This window comes from Pseudophryne corroboree, chromosome 6 (assembly GCF_028390025.1).
Source record: "Pseudophryne corroboree isolate aPseCor3 chromosome 6, aPseCor3.hap2, whole genome shotgun sequence".
In the NCBI taxonomy this organism is placed as follows: domain Eukaryota; kingdom Metazoa; phylum Chordata; class Amphibia; order Anura; family Myobatrachidae; genus Pseudophryne; species Pseudophryne corroboree.
The window spans coordinates 126,068,019-126,082,647 of NC_086449.1; the positions used below are offsets into that span (position 1 = coordinate 126,068,019).

At 48.6% G+C, this 14,629-nt stretch overlaps 1 protein-coding gene across 1 annotated transcript in view; it reads left to right on the forward strand.

Moving 5' to 3' along the window:
* SLC18A1 (solute carrier family 18 member A1) overlaps window positions 1-14,629 on the forward strand; it is a 101,241-nt gene that overhangs the window by 63,461 nt on the left and 23,151 nt on the right. The window contains exons 5-9 of the mRNA XM_063931833.1: window positions 3,971-4,054; window positions 10,122-10,214; window positions 10,372-10,461; window positions 13,581-13,624; window positions 14,244-14,304. Coding sequence (XP_063787903.1) covers window positions 3,971-4,054; window positions 10,122-10,214; window positions 10,372-10,461; window positions 13,581-13,624; window positions 14,244-14,304 — 372 coding nt within the window. The remainder of the gene's footprint in view (window positions 1-3,970; window positions 4,055-10,121; window positions 10,215-10,371; window positions 10,462-13,580; window positions 13,625-14,243; window positions 14,305-14,629) is intronic.

A 14,629-nucleotide genomic window follows, 5' to 3' on the forward strand; every position in this document is an offset into this window, starting at 1 on the left:
ATTGGAGCGCCTGTATAGCGGAAGTGGAGCCGGAGGCGCGGGTTTTGATGGTAAGGGGGAGCACATTTAATGGTGAGTGATTTTAATGTTTGTTATTGCCCTGACGAAAAAGCACCAGCTTTGAAACGTTGGCTTAAACAAGTGGCTGTGTCTTTGTTTTATTTCCTGAGTGCCGCCGTTTACCGAGTGTCGGGATCCCATACTGAACCCGGAAAGATGGCAGGGTGCAGAGGCAAAGGGGAAGGAGGGGAGGGGGGGGGAGTAAGAGAGAAGGGGGACGAAGAGAGAGAGAGAGAGAGAAGGGTGGAGAGGGAAAGGGGGGAACAGAAAGCGAGATGGAGGAGGAAGAGAGAGAGAGGCGGAAGGGTGCAGAGGGAAAGGGGGGGGAAGAGAGAGCGAGAGGGGGGGAGGAAGAGACGTAAGGATGGAAAGGGAAAGGGGGCACATCTGACTGAGACCTATGTAGGATGTACTCACCATGGGAGGGTGCTGGCAGCGGAGGAGGGAGAAAGTGTGACAGAACAATCCGTGGCTGCCTATTGGGGGTCATTCTGAGTTGATCGTAGCTGTGCTAAATTTAGCACAGCTACGATCATGTTCCCAGACATGCGGGGGGACGCCCAGCACAGGGCTAGTCCGCCACGCATGTTTGGCCGCCCTCCCCCCCGCACACGTACAAAAGCATCGACCAGCGGCAATGCTTTTGTACTTGTGGAGTAACTCCCGGCCATCGCAGCTTCTGCGGATGGCCGGGAGTTGATCGTCGCTGCCCCTGGTCGCAGCGGCTGCGCGTGACGTCATGCAGCCGCTGCGGCCCGTCCCCCGCGCGGTCCGGCCATGCTTGCGTTGGCTGGACCGCGCCCCCATAACGGCGGCCAAACGCCGCCGTGCCGCCCCCTCCCGCCCAGCGACCGCCTCTGCCTGTCAATCAGGCAGAGGCGATCTCTAGGGAACGACGGCCTTAGGCCGTCTGGCATGCACCGGCTCACTGCGGTGCCGGCGCATGCGCAGTTACAACCCGATCGTGCGTTGCGATAAACTGCAGTGAGCGATCGGGTCGAAATTACCCCCATTGTGTACTGTGCAGTGGCACAATGGGGGTCATTCCACTGTGGCACAATGGGGGTCATTCCACTGTGCAGTGGCAGCTGTCCAGTGGCAGCTGGACAGCTGTCTTCTCAGGGGAGAAGACAGCCAGCCACCAGACAGGAAGATCAGGGTCATTGATGCTCAGGGAGAAGTCAAACTCTGGCCGGCCCCCAATACAAACACAGGTGTTGATGCGGTCCGGCCCCAAAGGGAAGTGCCCTGATCTCCTGGTGGCCCAATGTGCCCCTGCCACTGAAGTTCTGCTGCAGGCCTCTGGAGACCTACCAGGCACTTTTGTTGCCTAATGCCGGTAGTGCCTGCAGGGACTGATACCGCCCGCCCCCTGCAGTATTGCCTGCATAGTACCCCCCTTCCACGGCATGGCTTAGTTGCTCCCCTGCGTCCAGTGATGTCACATCTGTTATGATTAATGTGACCGAGACAGAGGCTGCAGGTGCCAGCATTGCAGTGGAGTAATCAGACCTATGCGCCTCCGGAGCAGAGCTGAATAGATTACCCCTGCTGCTGGATGAAAGAAGATAAGAGAGTGCCATTTCTTTCATCCAGCAGCACCGGTAATCTATTCAGCTCTGCTCCGGATGCACACGCCGCACAGTTCTGATTAATCCACTGTGATTCCGGCACCTGCAGTCTCTGCCTTGGTCACATTTCAAGCCATGACCCCCTCTCCCCCCCCCCCCACCTTGCCTTCTTGTCGTTCGTCTCCTCTCCCTGTGTCCCTGTACACCACAGTGACTGATGGTGCAGGAAAGTAGACGTAGCGGCATGCGCTGGAGCTCCGGCGCTGTCCAATGTGCTGACAGTCTGCCAGGGCCGGGCCGGAAGCAGCGGCGCCAGGTTAGTAAAATTAACTACATTAATTGCCCTGTAATGGGACCCACTGGGACTTGCCGAGCCCTGGGCAGCTACTTGTGCTGCATTGCGGTAAATCCGCCACTGGGCAGATGTATTAAGCCTGGAGAAGTGATAAAGCAGTGATAAGTGCAAGGTGATAACGCACCAGCCAATCAGCTCCTAACTGTAAATTTACATATTGGAGCTGACTGGCTGGTGCGTTATCACCTTGCTCTTATCACTGCTTTATCACTTCTCCAGGCTTAATACATCTGCCCCAATGGGGCAGATGTACTAAGCATGAGAGAGAGATAAAGTATCAGCCAATTAGCCCCTAACTGCCATGTTACAGGCTGTGTTTGGAAAATGATTGGAGCAGGCTAGATGGTTGGTCAACATAGACCCCAGACCAGCAGACTTTACTGATCAGCAATGCATCAATGCTCAGGCACAGCGGTACACGTCCACTTTAATGTTTCTTTCAAAATCTCACTGAAATGTAGGCAAGTGTGGGCAACAAGCGTCAACTGGTCCCATAAATAAGAACTTCGGTCCTGGTTCAGAAGTTTACATCATGGATATATTTACATAAATCGCCATTTTTTTTCTCTGCGCATGCGCAAGAGCTGCATGGTGCTTGTGCAGATCTAGTCCGGCCATGTCGTACACAGTGCATCTGCAGAAGTGAGGTGAGTGACAGTCTGCAGTCATTTGGGGGCATGGACCCACTAATAGAATATCAATGTATAGTCTAAGTGTACAGTCTGGAACCTGACTCTACAGGAAGGGGTGGGCCCTTAAGCAAAATGTACTCGGCTGCTACTGCATTACTGTGTATGGATGAAGGAGGGGGGGTGTTACTTTCTAGTCGAGAAGGCAATGGTAGTGGGGTCCCCCAAGACTGCAGCCTACTCAGTCTGCCCTTAAGTCCGGTCCTGCCACGGTGCCGCACATCAAAGTCCATTAGCCAGCTTTAGGCAGCTGCCTAGGGCGCAGCGATAAATGGGGGTGGGGTTTGGGAGGTTGTTTCACCACTGAGTCTGCCTGTCATAAAATTAAGGATTTCTCTGAAAGAAATATATCCTTGTACTTAATGCAAGTGGTGGCTGTGGAACTGGAAGTCACACTTTCGTCTGAAGAGCTGGGACGTGGGTGTTGGTGGAGGTTAGGGCGGTAGGCTGAAGTATTGCCTAGGGTGCCAAGAAACCTTGCACCGCCTCTAGCCCCACCTGTAGGATTCAGCAGCCATGGCAATCGTGTCGTTTTTTTCCTGTCTCAGGTATGGAATCATCAGTGAAAGATAATTATGCCTCAGTTACACTCAGGTACAAAGGGGTATAACAAGGGTCTACAACTGTTCAGTAATAGAATAAATGATCCAGGTGAAGACATATGAGGAGAGAGGGAAGAGAACCGGCATCTCTCTGCTAAGGCGGGCAGCACCGAGCACTGCCTGGCTCAGAAATGAGGAATTCCCTTTGTTCCATTCTTAGTGCACATTATTCTCTGCTTTATAACTGTTATATCTCCCAACTATCCCGATTTTCGTGGGACAGTCCCGTTTTTTTGGGACTGTTCTACCTGCGGGCCTCAGTGTCACGCGGTGGGTGGCAGTTAGGAGGCTCCTGTCAGTCACTGATCTGTGGTGAACAGACACTCTGCGCATGTGCGCAGTGTCTATTCACGGGAGACAGAGGGACTGGGGGCACGACAGCAGCTCACAGAGCGCTGGCCACGCCCCCATAGTGAAGCAAAACTGGGGGGGCTCGCGATCACAGCACTCCTGTGAAACCACACCCCTTTTTATATAGGTCACACACCCATATCGGCCGGGCACGGCTTTGCGGCGTCGGGGTGTCCCTGTATAGTGTACTCCATCTCCAAATGTTGGGAGGTATGTAACTGTTATCCCCCCCACATATGTGTTTGGCTGTGCCACATGGGCATATTTCATTTTTACCATAATCTAAATAAACTTTCATATTAGAAATTGCTAGTGACTAAACACACTTTCTGTCTTCACCAGTGTTTGCCTTCTCTGGGTCATACACCCTTCTCTTCTTAGCAAGATCCCTGCAGGGAGTTGGATCTTCCTTCTCTACTGTTGCAGGTAAGAGTTTATGCCTTCTTATGTGACCACACAGTATATCTGCACTGACAGAGCCGGCCCTAAACCAGTATGATGCACTAGGCAAGATTTTGGCTGGTGCCCCCCAGCACCGCTGCTAGTTTCACCTCTGACCCTGCACCCCTTTCCCATCACCCCTCAGTCATAGCAGTCCTCATTTTGGTGCTCCTACCCGCTACATTTTAAATGGGAACAGTGCGCACATTCGTCGCACAGACCAAAAAGGGGCGTGTTCTTTTGGGAAGGGGTATGGCCACACAATAGTGCAACTATATTCACATTATATCATGCGATAGTGTCCCTTCTTCACATTACATCACACCACACAGTAGTACCACTTTACCTTATATACAGTACATTACTAATCATAGTAGTGCTCCTTATTCACATTACATCACACTGAATTAATCCTTATTCACATTACACCACACCATATTGCTCTTCATTCACATTAGACCACACAGTAGTGCCTTTTCTATACATTAAAGTAAAGCACCTTGGGGGTCATTCCGAGTTGTTCGCTCGCTAGCTGCTTTTAGCAGCATTGCACACGCTAGACCACCGCCCTCTGGGAGTGTATCTTAGCTTAGCAGAATTGCGAACGAAAGATTAGCAGAATTGCGAATAAATAATTCTTAGCAGTTTCTGAGTAGCTCGAGACTTACTCCTACACTGCGATCAGCTCAGCCCGTTTCGTTCCTGGTTTGACGTCACAAACACGCCCTTCGTTCGGCCAGCCAGTCCCCTGTTTCTCCAGCCACTCCCGCGTTTTATCCTGGCACGCCTGCGTTTTTGCGCATACTCACAGAAAACGGTCAGTTTTCGCCCAGAAACACCCACTTCCTGTCAATCACTCACCGATCACTTCAACGAGGAAAATTCTTCGTTCGGACGTGAGTAAATCTACTAAGTTTTGTGCTAAAATACTTAGCACATGTGCACTGCGTAATATGCGCATGCGCATTTTCGCCTTAATCGCTCCGTTGCGAAAATCGGCAACGAGCGAACAACTCGGAATGACCCCCCTTATACACATAATGCCACGCATTAGTAATGCCTTTATACACATAATACCACACAGTAATGCCCCTTACACGTATGACACACATTACTAATGTCCTTATAAACATAATGTGCCTTACACATTATGCCAACCTTTATTAATGCCCTTATACACGTAATGAGATGTCTCTGCTAACGAGATGTCATCTGCTAACGTTGGGTGCATTTTTATGCAGAAAATGCATCTTATTTTCATTGCTATTTGACTAGGATGCATAAGCAGCTTCTGCTGATTAAAATGATATGAGGCATGCCTATATTTGACATGCGACTGTGGCTGTATCTGCATACGAAATGCTACATTACAATGATTTCCAAGAATACACTATAACGTAGCATTTCGTATGCAGATACAGCTGCAGTCACACACAGAATATAGGCATACCACATATCATGTTAATCAGCAGAATCTGCTTGTGCCCCTAGGCATTTCAAATACCCTAGACATTTGCCTATGCCTAGGGCCAGCTCTGTGAACTGAGCAGAGCCAGTCACTCTTGCTTAGGTGGTACTTCTGCTTTCAGTGCTGTATAACATGCTACAGCCTTTAGTTTCATATTATGTTATGCAGCGCAGTAAACATGGGTGTAATAGAGTGGGTGTAGCTTGCTTGCTGTGTCCATGTGAGATTACACATTGATGGTGCTCCTTTGCAGCAACAGGCATCCAAGCACGTAATTGGAGGATTAATTCACGACGAGTGGGAGGAAGAACAATTTATTATTTATTCACAGTTTCTTATATAGCGCAGCATATTCCGTTGTGCTTTATAATGACTACCAATGTGGTCACACCAAGAACTAAGCACAATTAAAAGAAAAGTAAGCAATTATTTAAATCACCACCAGCCAGACTGTACTAGTGTTATCCATATTGGTGCCCATTCAAGAGAATGCACAGGCTATGGAGGGAATCAGTCCTAGTCACATCTCACAGAGGTAAAGGAAACCCCAGAGCTGACAGGTAACGTCTCAGAAAGCTATGGAGGCTGAATGGAGCCAAGACATAGAAAAATGGCAATTCCAGAGGGATATGTGGCCCAAACTAGGAATGTATATACGATGGAGCTATGGGGGGTAATTCCAAGTTGATCGCAGCAGGAAATTTTTTAGCAGTTGGGCAAAACCATGTGCACTGCAGGGGAGGCAGATATAACATGTGCAGAGAGAGTTAGATTTGGGTGTGGTGAGTTCAATCTGCAATCTAAATTGCAGTGTAAAAATAAAGCAGCCAGTATTTACCCTGCACAGAAACAAAATAACCCACCCAAATCTAACTCTCTCTGCAAATGTTATATCTGCTCCCCCTGCAGTGCACATGGTTTTGCCCAACTGCTAAAAAATTTCCTGCTGCGATCAACTTGGAATTACCCCCTATGTACGCTAAACACTGATAGCTCATAGATAGTCTCTTGTCTGATATCAGCTCAAATATTCAGACACAAATATATGATAATTGGGTAATACACATTGCTGAAATAATAAGAATAATAATAATAATAATAATATTGGGCCCGCGTGCGGCTAAGCCCATAACACACTAGCCTTTCAAGATCCAAGACCCTTTACAGCCCAGAAGCGTTCGTTTTCTAGTGTTATTTTATTGCAGGGATTGACAAATTTTTCTAAAATATTGAAGCCAGGATGAAAGTGTAGGAGCCAGACCGCCCTCCCTCGCCTCCCCCCCCCCCCCCAGAAAAAAACTCAACCCCTACCCCCACCCCGCAGCCACATTATTGAGCTGCTTCCCCCACCCCCCAGGCAAACCAACCCCCACGGAAACACAACTAAGGTGGAACCCCCAGGTAGGGGTGTATTTAGGTGTCCGAGCGCCCCTGGCAAAGTAAAGGACTGGTGCCCTCCCCCCCATATTCGAAATAGGGAAGGTACGTGTGCCAAAAAAGGGGCATGGCCACTCAATGGTACCCCACTTAAAATTACATCACAGTAGTGTGCCTTACTCACATTACACAGCACAGTAATGTACATTATTCACGTTATGCTACACAGTAGTACCCCATAAGCACATTATGCCACACAGTAGTGCCCATATTTATATATATGTGAAGGCGTGCACGCTCCTGGGAAAGTGGGCATGGCCTCACAATTTTGTGCCAGATACAAATATGCCCCCACAGTGCCAGATACACCTGCCCCCACCGAGTCAGACACTTGTATGCCCCCACAGTGCCGGACACTCCTATGCCCCCACAGTGCCAGATACATGTATGCCCCCAGTGTCAGATACACGTATGCCCCCACAGGCCAGAGACACGTATGCCCCCACAGTGCCAGACACACATATGCCCCCATGTTGATTTTACTATTAAAGGCAGCACTTTTAGGTAGATTCACTTTTAGAGGCGGTAGCTATCCCCCCACCCCCGTGTAGTTCCTCAACAGCAGGGATGCCCATTCATGATCAAAGAGTGCAGCAGCAGCAGGCACTGTAAATGGCGCCGGGGTCCAGCACCACAATACAGACAAGAAACTCTACATAAACTACACCCCCCAGCAGCCGCTGCTGCATACCGTGATCATTACTGGGCATCCCTGCTGGTGAGGCACTACATGGGGTTGGAGGGATAGCTGCTGCCTCTAAAAGTGAATCTACCTACTGCCCGCAGGTGGCACCTCTGGACGGCACCCCTCCTCGGCTGGCGCCCCTGGCGAGTGCCATCCTGGCCAATAGGAAGATACACCCCTACGGGCAAACATCAACACATTATTGAGCAGCTAACATTCCCGGTCAACCAACCCCTACAACCACACAACTAACGGGGTACCCCCAGGCAAACCACCCCTTTGCAGTCACCCCCCAGGCAAACAATTCCCCCGCCTTGTGGCCACATTACTACCCCATCTGAAGCCGCTACCCCCGGGTATGCATATACCCTCAGAGAGCTCTATGCAGACAGAGTTTGGAGACAGCAGTCAGCTTAGGCCGGAACGGACACTTAGCACGTGCACTCCTGTGCATGAATTGGCCGTCGTAATACAGGCATACCCACGAATCTCCGCTGGGGCTGAAGAGGATCTGCTTCCTCCCTCCCTGCATAATCAGGTAGCCAGGCAGCAAAATCTAGGGGCCATGGCGACTTGGACCCTGGAATTTGTTAATCCATCTGTGCTCAAGTATGGCTATTCTGAATACCTGGACTGTTACGTGCCCTACACACTTAAAGATTATCTGTCCAATCTTTCTGGTTGGAACAAAAATCTGGAAATGTATGGGAGCAAATGACAAATTACTATTTGCTCTCAAACACTGGACAACAGACAAAAATGGACTTTCAAACAAATTGGTTAAGTTTGTTTTGTTAAAACAATTGATCTTAACAACCATTTCTGTCCATTTTCTGGATTTTGGGAGCAAATGGCTGATTGTCATTTGCTCCCAGACATTGCCAGATTTTCTTTCCAATCAGACAGATTGGACAGATAATCTTTAAGTGTGTAGGGCCCTTTAGTGTGTCTTGAGGACTGTGGTTGGGAAACCCTGGTTTACACAATCCTACTGTAGATCTACTAGCAGATTCTACATCCAATCTATGCATACACACTTATCACATTTTTCAGCAGACCTCCAATCTGCATCTGCTGAAACAATCTACTGAAAGGGTTGTATCGCCATACACACTGTTCCAATCTATGGCAGACCAGCTGTCCCTCACAAAAAATTTTTACTTAATAGTTGGCAGTAAGATCTGTGCAGGCTAAATCTGCCCGGGCAGTGGGGGCATAGCCAAATCTGGGAGGTGTGGCCATGCCTCTTCCCAAAGCACTGCTCCTCTGCCCACCACCTCTGGAAGCTGTATAGCAGCGCAGCAGCACATCGGGCAGTGAGACAGAGGAGACTGCAGCTGCTCAATGGCTGCAGTATCCCTGGTCCCTCCACAGCTGGGGAGGGTTCTGCTGGTGCTAAGCAGCTGCAGTCACCTATCTCTCTCTGCTGCCACTGTGCTGCTGTAGTGGGCAGAGGAGCAGATGACCTAGGACCCCGCTAGGCCCTTCAAACCAGTCCAGGCCTGAGTAAACAGTACCCACTCCCCTCACCAGAGGGTATTCAGTGGCACTTGTCACCTTTCACCACCTAAACATTTTTGCTTTGCCCAGTCTCTTTCTGCAGACCTGTGGCACCTCACCCCGCTTTGCACTTCGCTCCTTGGGGTCTCTCAATCTCAACTGCACATGACCGAGCAGTAACTCCCTGTTCTGTTGCTGGCTGTTTTAATTTTGGGTGTTTAGGAGGCTCCACCTAGTGGCAGCCTCCTAAACTGCAATATCCATTGGCTCCCATAGAGCTAGAGGTATCACATCTAGTCATTGCGGCGCTTATCGTACCATCTTCCATTTGTATACAAGCAGGGAAGAGAACATCAGCTTATTACAGGAAACAAATTCCCATTACTCGGTATCAGACATACAGAGTATTTCTGGAGATGCCAAAGCTGCATTATAACTGTGCTAAGGGATGGAATTATTTTGTAGTTGTTTATGTGGGTGAGTCCTGACATGTCTAACCCCCAAATTCCTTGTGTGCTACCAGGAGCCCTCAAGTAAAGTAATAAATGCCCCCCTCACGTTCCCTACCACATGCATACATGCCACGGACATTTACTCAGCACTGCTTTCCTGAGTTATTGTTAGAGATCTGCCCTTTGTTTCATCTGCCCCTCTAATTCCTGCCCCCTATTGTTTCCTGCATTCTGTCCTTACACTTGTTCTCCTTATTACTCTGTCCTCTGCATGTTTGTCCCTACTACATACGTACATACATACATACGTAACTTCCAACATTACTGGATTAAAAACATCAGTCATACCCGGGCCGCTCCACAATCCACCCAACCGCAAAATTTATCATGCCCAGGCCACACACATATTATGACTTTCCACAGCTGTGAATGTTGGGGTGAGCAATTTGCAATGTCACAGCCCAGGAACGTATTCATTGCATATATTTACTGGTGTACATGTATCTCCAGGTCTGGGGATGCTGGCGAATGTATACACGGATGATTATGAGAGAGGACAGGCGATGGGAATAGCGCTGGGCGGTCTGGCATTGGGCGTGCTCAGTAAGTATCACTAGAGGGTTTCACACTATATCGGCCTAGTATTGTGTTACCTTATGTTATATGCTGCGGAGCACTGTGTCACCTAACCCATGGTATGATAATGTGCCTCCATATCTTCTGCAGAGATTTACTCCCTCTGATGTCTCTCTCTTTGCAGCTGGGGCCCCATTTGGTTCTGTCATGTACGAGTTTGTTGGGAAAGCATCTCCGTTCCTGGTGCTGGCGGTTCTGTCTCTGCTGGATGGAGGTAAGATGTTTAATATGTACTAAAGGTACATAAGGCATGATTTTTGTATGGGCAGTTGGGCACTAGTACCTTACGTCAAATGGTGCATCCAATTTTTGACATACAGTACGTATAACATTAATTTTATATCTCTAAAAGTGGTGTATATATAAACCCTACCCTATCATAACCTACAACAGTATGAAGGTACACTAATGCAAAATCCTCCCCGATGGCAATTTAGGCAGTTGTGTCGCCAAAGTACATGGGTTTGCTGAGCAAGATGGTGATTCTAGTAGAAATGCGGAAGCTTGCACCTTCCAATAGGATAAGTTGGTAAAGTGATAACTGTCCGTTCTAAGTATGGAGGGTGGTGGCAAGTACATAGAATGGAGGTAAGTGCACAGGGTGGTGGTAAGTATATAGGATGGTGGTAAGTGCAGAGTGTGGTGATAAGTACAGATGGGGGAGGTAAGCACAGAGAGCGGTGTCAAGTACAGAGGATGTGTAGTAAGTACAGCTGCTGATGGTAAGTAGAGAGAGTGGGTGGTAAGTGCAGAGGGAGATGGTAAGTAGAGAGAGTGGTAGTAGGTGCAGAGGGTGATGGTAAGTAGAGAGAGTGGTAGTAAGTACAGCTGCTGATGGTAAGTAGAGAGAGTGGGTGGTAAGTGCAGAGGGTGATGGTAAGTAGAGAGAGTGGGTGGTAAGTGCAGAGGGTGATGGTAAGTAGAGAGAGTGGTAGTAGGTGCAGAGGGTGGTTGGTAAGCACAGAGGGTGGGCGGTAAGTACACAGGCTGGTGGTAAGTACAGAAGGTGGTGGCAGGGGCGTATCTACCCATTGGCCAGGATGGCACTCGCCAGGTGCGCCAGGCAAGGAGGGGGTGCCGCCTGGCAGCGCCATCCACAGCCAGGGGGTAGAATCCAGTAGTACTGTCAGACTTGGTGACTGTCTGTTAGTGTCAGCATCCGCACCTCACTTGTATTCAGACTCAACATAAACTACAGCTCCCAGCATCCCTTGTTGACAGGAGCTCCGGGAGCTGTAGTTTATTTTGAGTCTGATTGATCACTAGTGCAGTGCTGTGCCGCTGGACACCGATGCCGGCAGTAACAGACAGTTACAAGGTACAATCCGGATTAAGTGAGGGGAGGGGTGGCACAAGACTGCACTGCACGGCACTGACCTTTGGGAAGTGGACGGAGTGGAAGCAGGGGGACGGGGCTACATGGCACTCAGTCAGTGCCAGGCAATCCAGCAGCATGGAGGAGAGGGGAAGAGGACAAGGAGCTACTAAAGTACATGCATTGAGTGTACCCTGTCTGTGCAGTGATGGGGGTATACACTATATAGTCTGTATTTATGTGTGTCTGTGACTGCATTTATGTATGTGACTAGATGTGTTTGTATGTTTGTGTGTATAAGTATCTACTGTATTTGTGTGTATTAGTGTGTGACTATGTATGTGAATAAGTGTGTAACTATATATGTATGTGACTGTATATATGTGTGCATGTGTGTAACTACCTGTATATACTGCATGTATGACTGTACTGTATATCATATGTACTGTATGTGTTTTGTGTGACAGTATGCATGTAAGTGTATATGTGTGTGCCTATGGGCAGGATCAGATGTACTAATGGCAGTGGGGGTTATTCAGTAAGGAGCAGAATCTGCAATCCTTTCTATTGCATGCTGGGGGATGCTCATCCATCACAGGGCAAGGCTGTCCAGCATGCTGAATGGCCTGCTCAGTGACTGCGATCGCAATTTAATTGTGGTCGCAACTGTGGAAGACCCCCTGCAGCTGCAGCTAGGCTGCGTATACAGATGGTCCGCCGCCATTTTTCACATAGCGGTGGCTGCGTGTGATTTCACTCAACCTCCCCGAAAATGCAGACGCCCACCCCATTTTCCCTGTGCCGCCCCCGCAATGGTCCATCACTGCCCCCCGCTCTCCCCGTGAACACCTCTTGCCTGTCAATCATGCAGAGGTGTTTACAGCCAATGTAATCCTATCGACGGAGAGCTGAGAACAGGGATATTGCAGTCGCATCCCTGAATGCGGTTTGACCGCATTCCACTTATAAAAATAGAAATATATTTACTAGCACTGGTCCACATTTCTATTTTCTATTTGCATTCCCCATATGCCTTATATAGACAGTGTTTCCTATAGGGGTACTACTGTGTGGCATAACGTGAATAAGAGACACTACCATGCGGTGTAATATGATACTGTGTGGCATAATTTGAATTGGAAGTACTATTGTGTGGCCACGCCCCTTTTTGATACACCCTCCTTATTTCAAATATGGGGGGGCACCAGCCCTTACTTTGCCAGGGGCGCTTAGACCCCTAGATACACCCCTGGGTGGTGGTAAAGTAATAGATGGTTGGACTTTGATATGAAATTTGTATAATTAACATCATCAGATTTGTCCACCTCCCCACACACATTGATGCACTTCTGCTTTATGGATGTGTCTTTTGGGAGTGGTGTAATTATTTCCCTAGACATGCATTGAGTAGACGGAGGCATGTGGCAGGCCCAGGTGCAGGAGTAGGCGAGGCAAAACAACGAGGTGTGGCCACATCCACTCATTACAATTTTGAAGTAAAATGCTATGCTTCGCAGTGGCATATGCTTAGAAGGAGGGCCCCCTCCAGGCCTGCCAAGCGAGGGTGGATTCGGGTAATCAGTACCCTCTACATCACACTCTTTGTGCCCCTGTTTGCGGCGGTATCTCCCTGGAATGGCATAATCATTGCTCTATATGTGCTTTGAGTGGACCATCTACTAGTGGAGTTGTCTCCTGGGAGTGGTGTGAGCATTTCCTCAGACGTGCCAGTGGTTTATTACAGTAAGTGCACTGAGTGCACATCTAGTGCTCCTAGTAAATAAGGTCCAATATTATTAGGAGGTAAGAGTGTATCCAAAAAGTAGAGTACAAGTTCTGAACACTACACAAAAAAAGACTATTTCCATTGGTACAATCCATGTTATGAATTGTGTGATAGGTTCTTAATAAGTGGAGGTGCTATGTGAAACAAATGTATTAATAATAGGTTCATGATTAAGGCTTGGAATCAGCTCAGTTTAGATTGTGACTTAAGAACTCCATTGTATTCTCCACAGCCCTCCAGCTCTTCTTTCTGCGGCCGTCCAAGTTCTCTTCAGGGGTGAGTCAGCTTCTCTGTGGGGAAGGGATGGAACATAGGCCCTCATTCCGAGTTGATCGCTCGCTAGCTGCTTTTAGCAGCAGTGCAAACGCTAGGCCGCCGCCCTCTGGGAGTGTGTCTTAGCTTAGCAGAATAGCGAACGAAAGATTAGCAGAACTGCTCGAAAATCTTTTCATGCAGTTTCTGAGCAGCTCCAAACCTACTTCTACCTTGCGATCACTGCAGATAGTTTAGTTCCTGCTTTGACGTCACAAACACGCCCTGCGTTCGGCCAGCCACTCCCCCGTTTCCCCAGGCACGCCTGCGTTTTTACCTGACACGCCTGCGTTTTTTAGCACACTCCCGGAAAACGGCCAGTTACCACCCAGAAACACCCACTTCCTGTCAATCACTCACCGATCAACAGAGCGACAGAAAAGCGTCGCTCGACCTTGTGTAAAACTGCATAGTTTTGTGTGAAAGTACTTGGCGCATGCGTACTGCGGCCCGTACGCATGCGCAGAAGTTCCGATTTTTTGCCTGATCGCTGTGCTGCGAACAACGGCAGCTAGCGATCAACTCAGAATGAGGGCCATAGCCGTCTCTGTTGCTGATAACATTGTGTAATTGTGTCCCCTAGAGCATTGCTCCAACATCATATGCGACACTGCTAAAGGACCCCTACATCATAGTGGCTGCAGGTAAGATACTGCTGTGTAATAATTACTCACCTGACAAGACTGATGTAAGCAACTGATCCAGTGTAATGTGGAGTCCAAAAGAAGGCTAAACGAGTAACGCAAAAAGCAGCAGTAATAACGATTACGCACAACCATGTGTAGGTTGGTGGAGGACATGTAAATCAAATGATATATTCAATAAAATAATAATTTGATAACATAATTTTTGTAGCACCTACATTTTATGTAGCAGGGTAGACAGAAGAAAGAAAGTCTAAAGTCATGAGGCGCTGACATAGGGTCGTGGCCTCCTGTAGCATCCTTCCCAACTGTCTCCTCTGAGGCG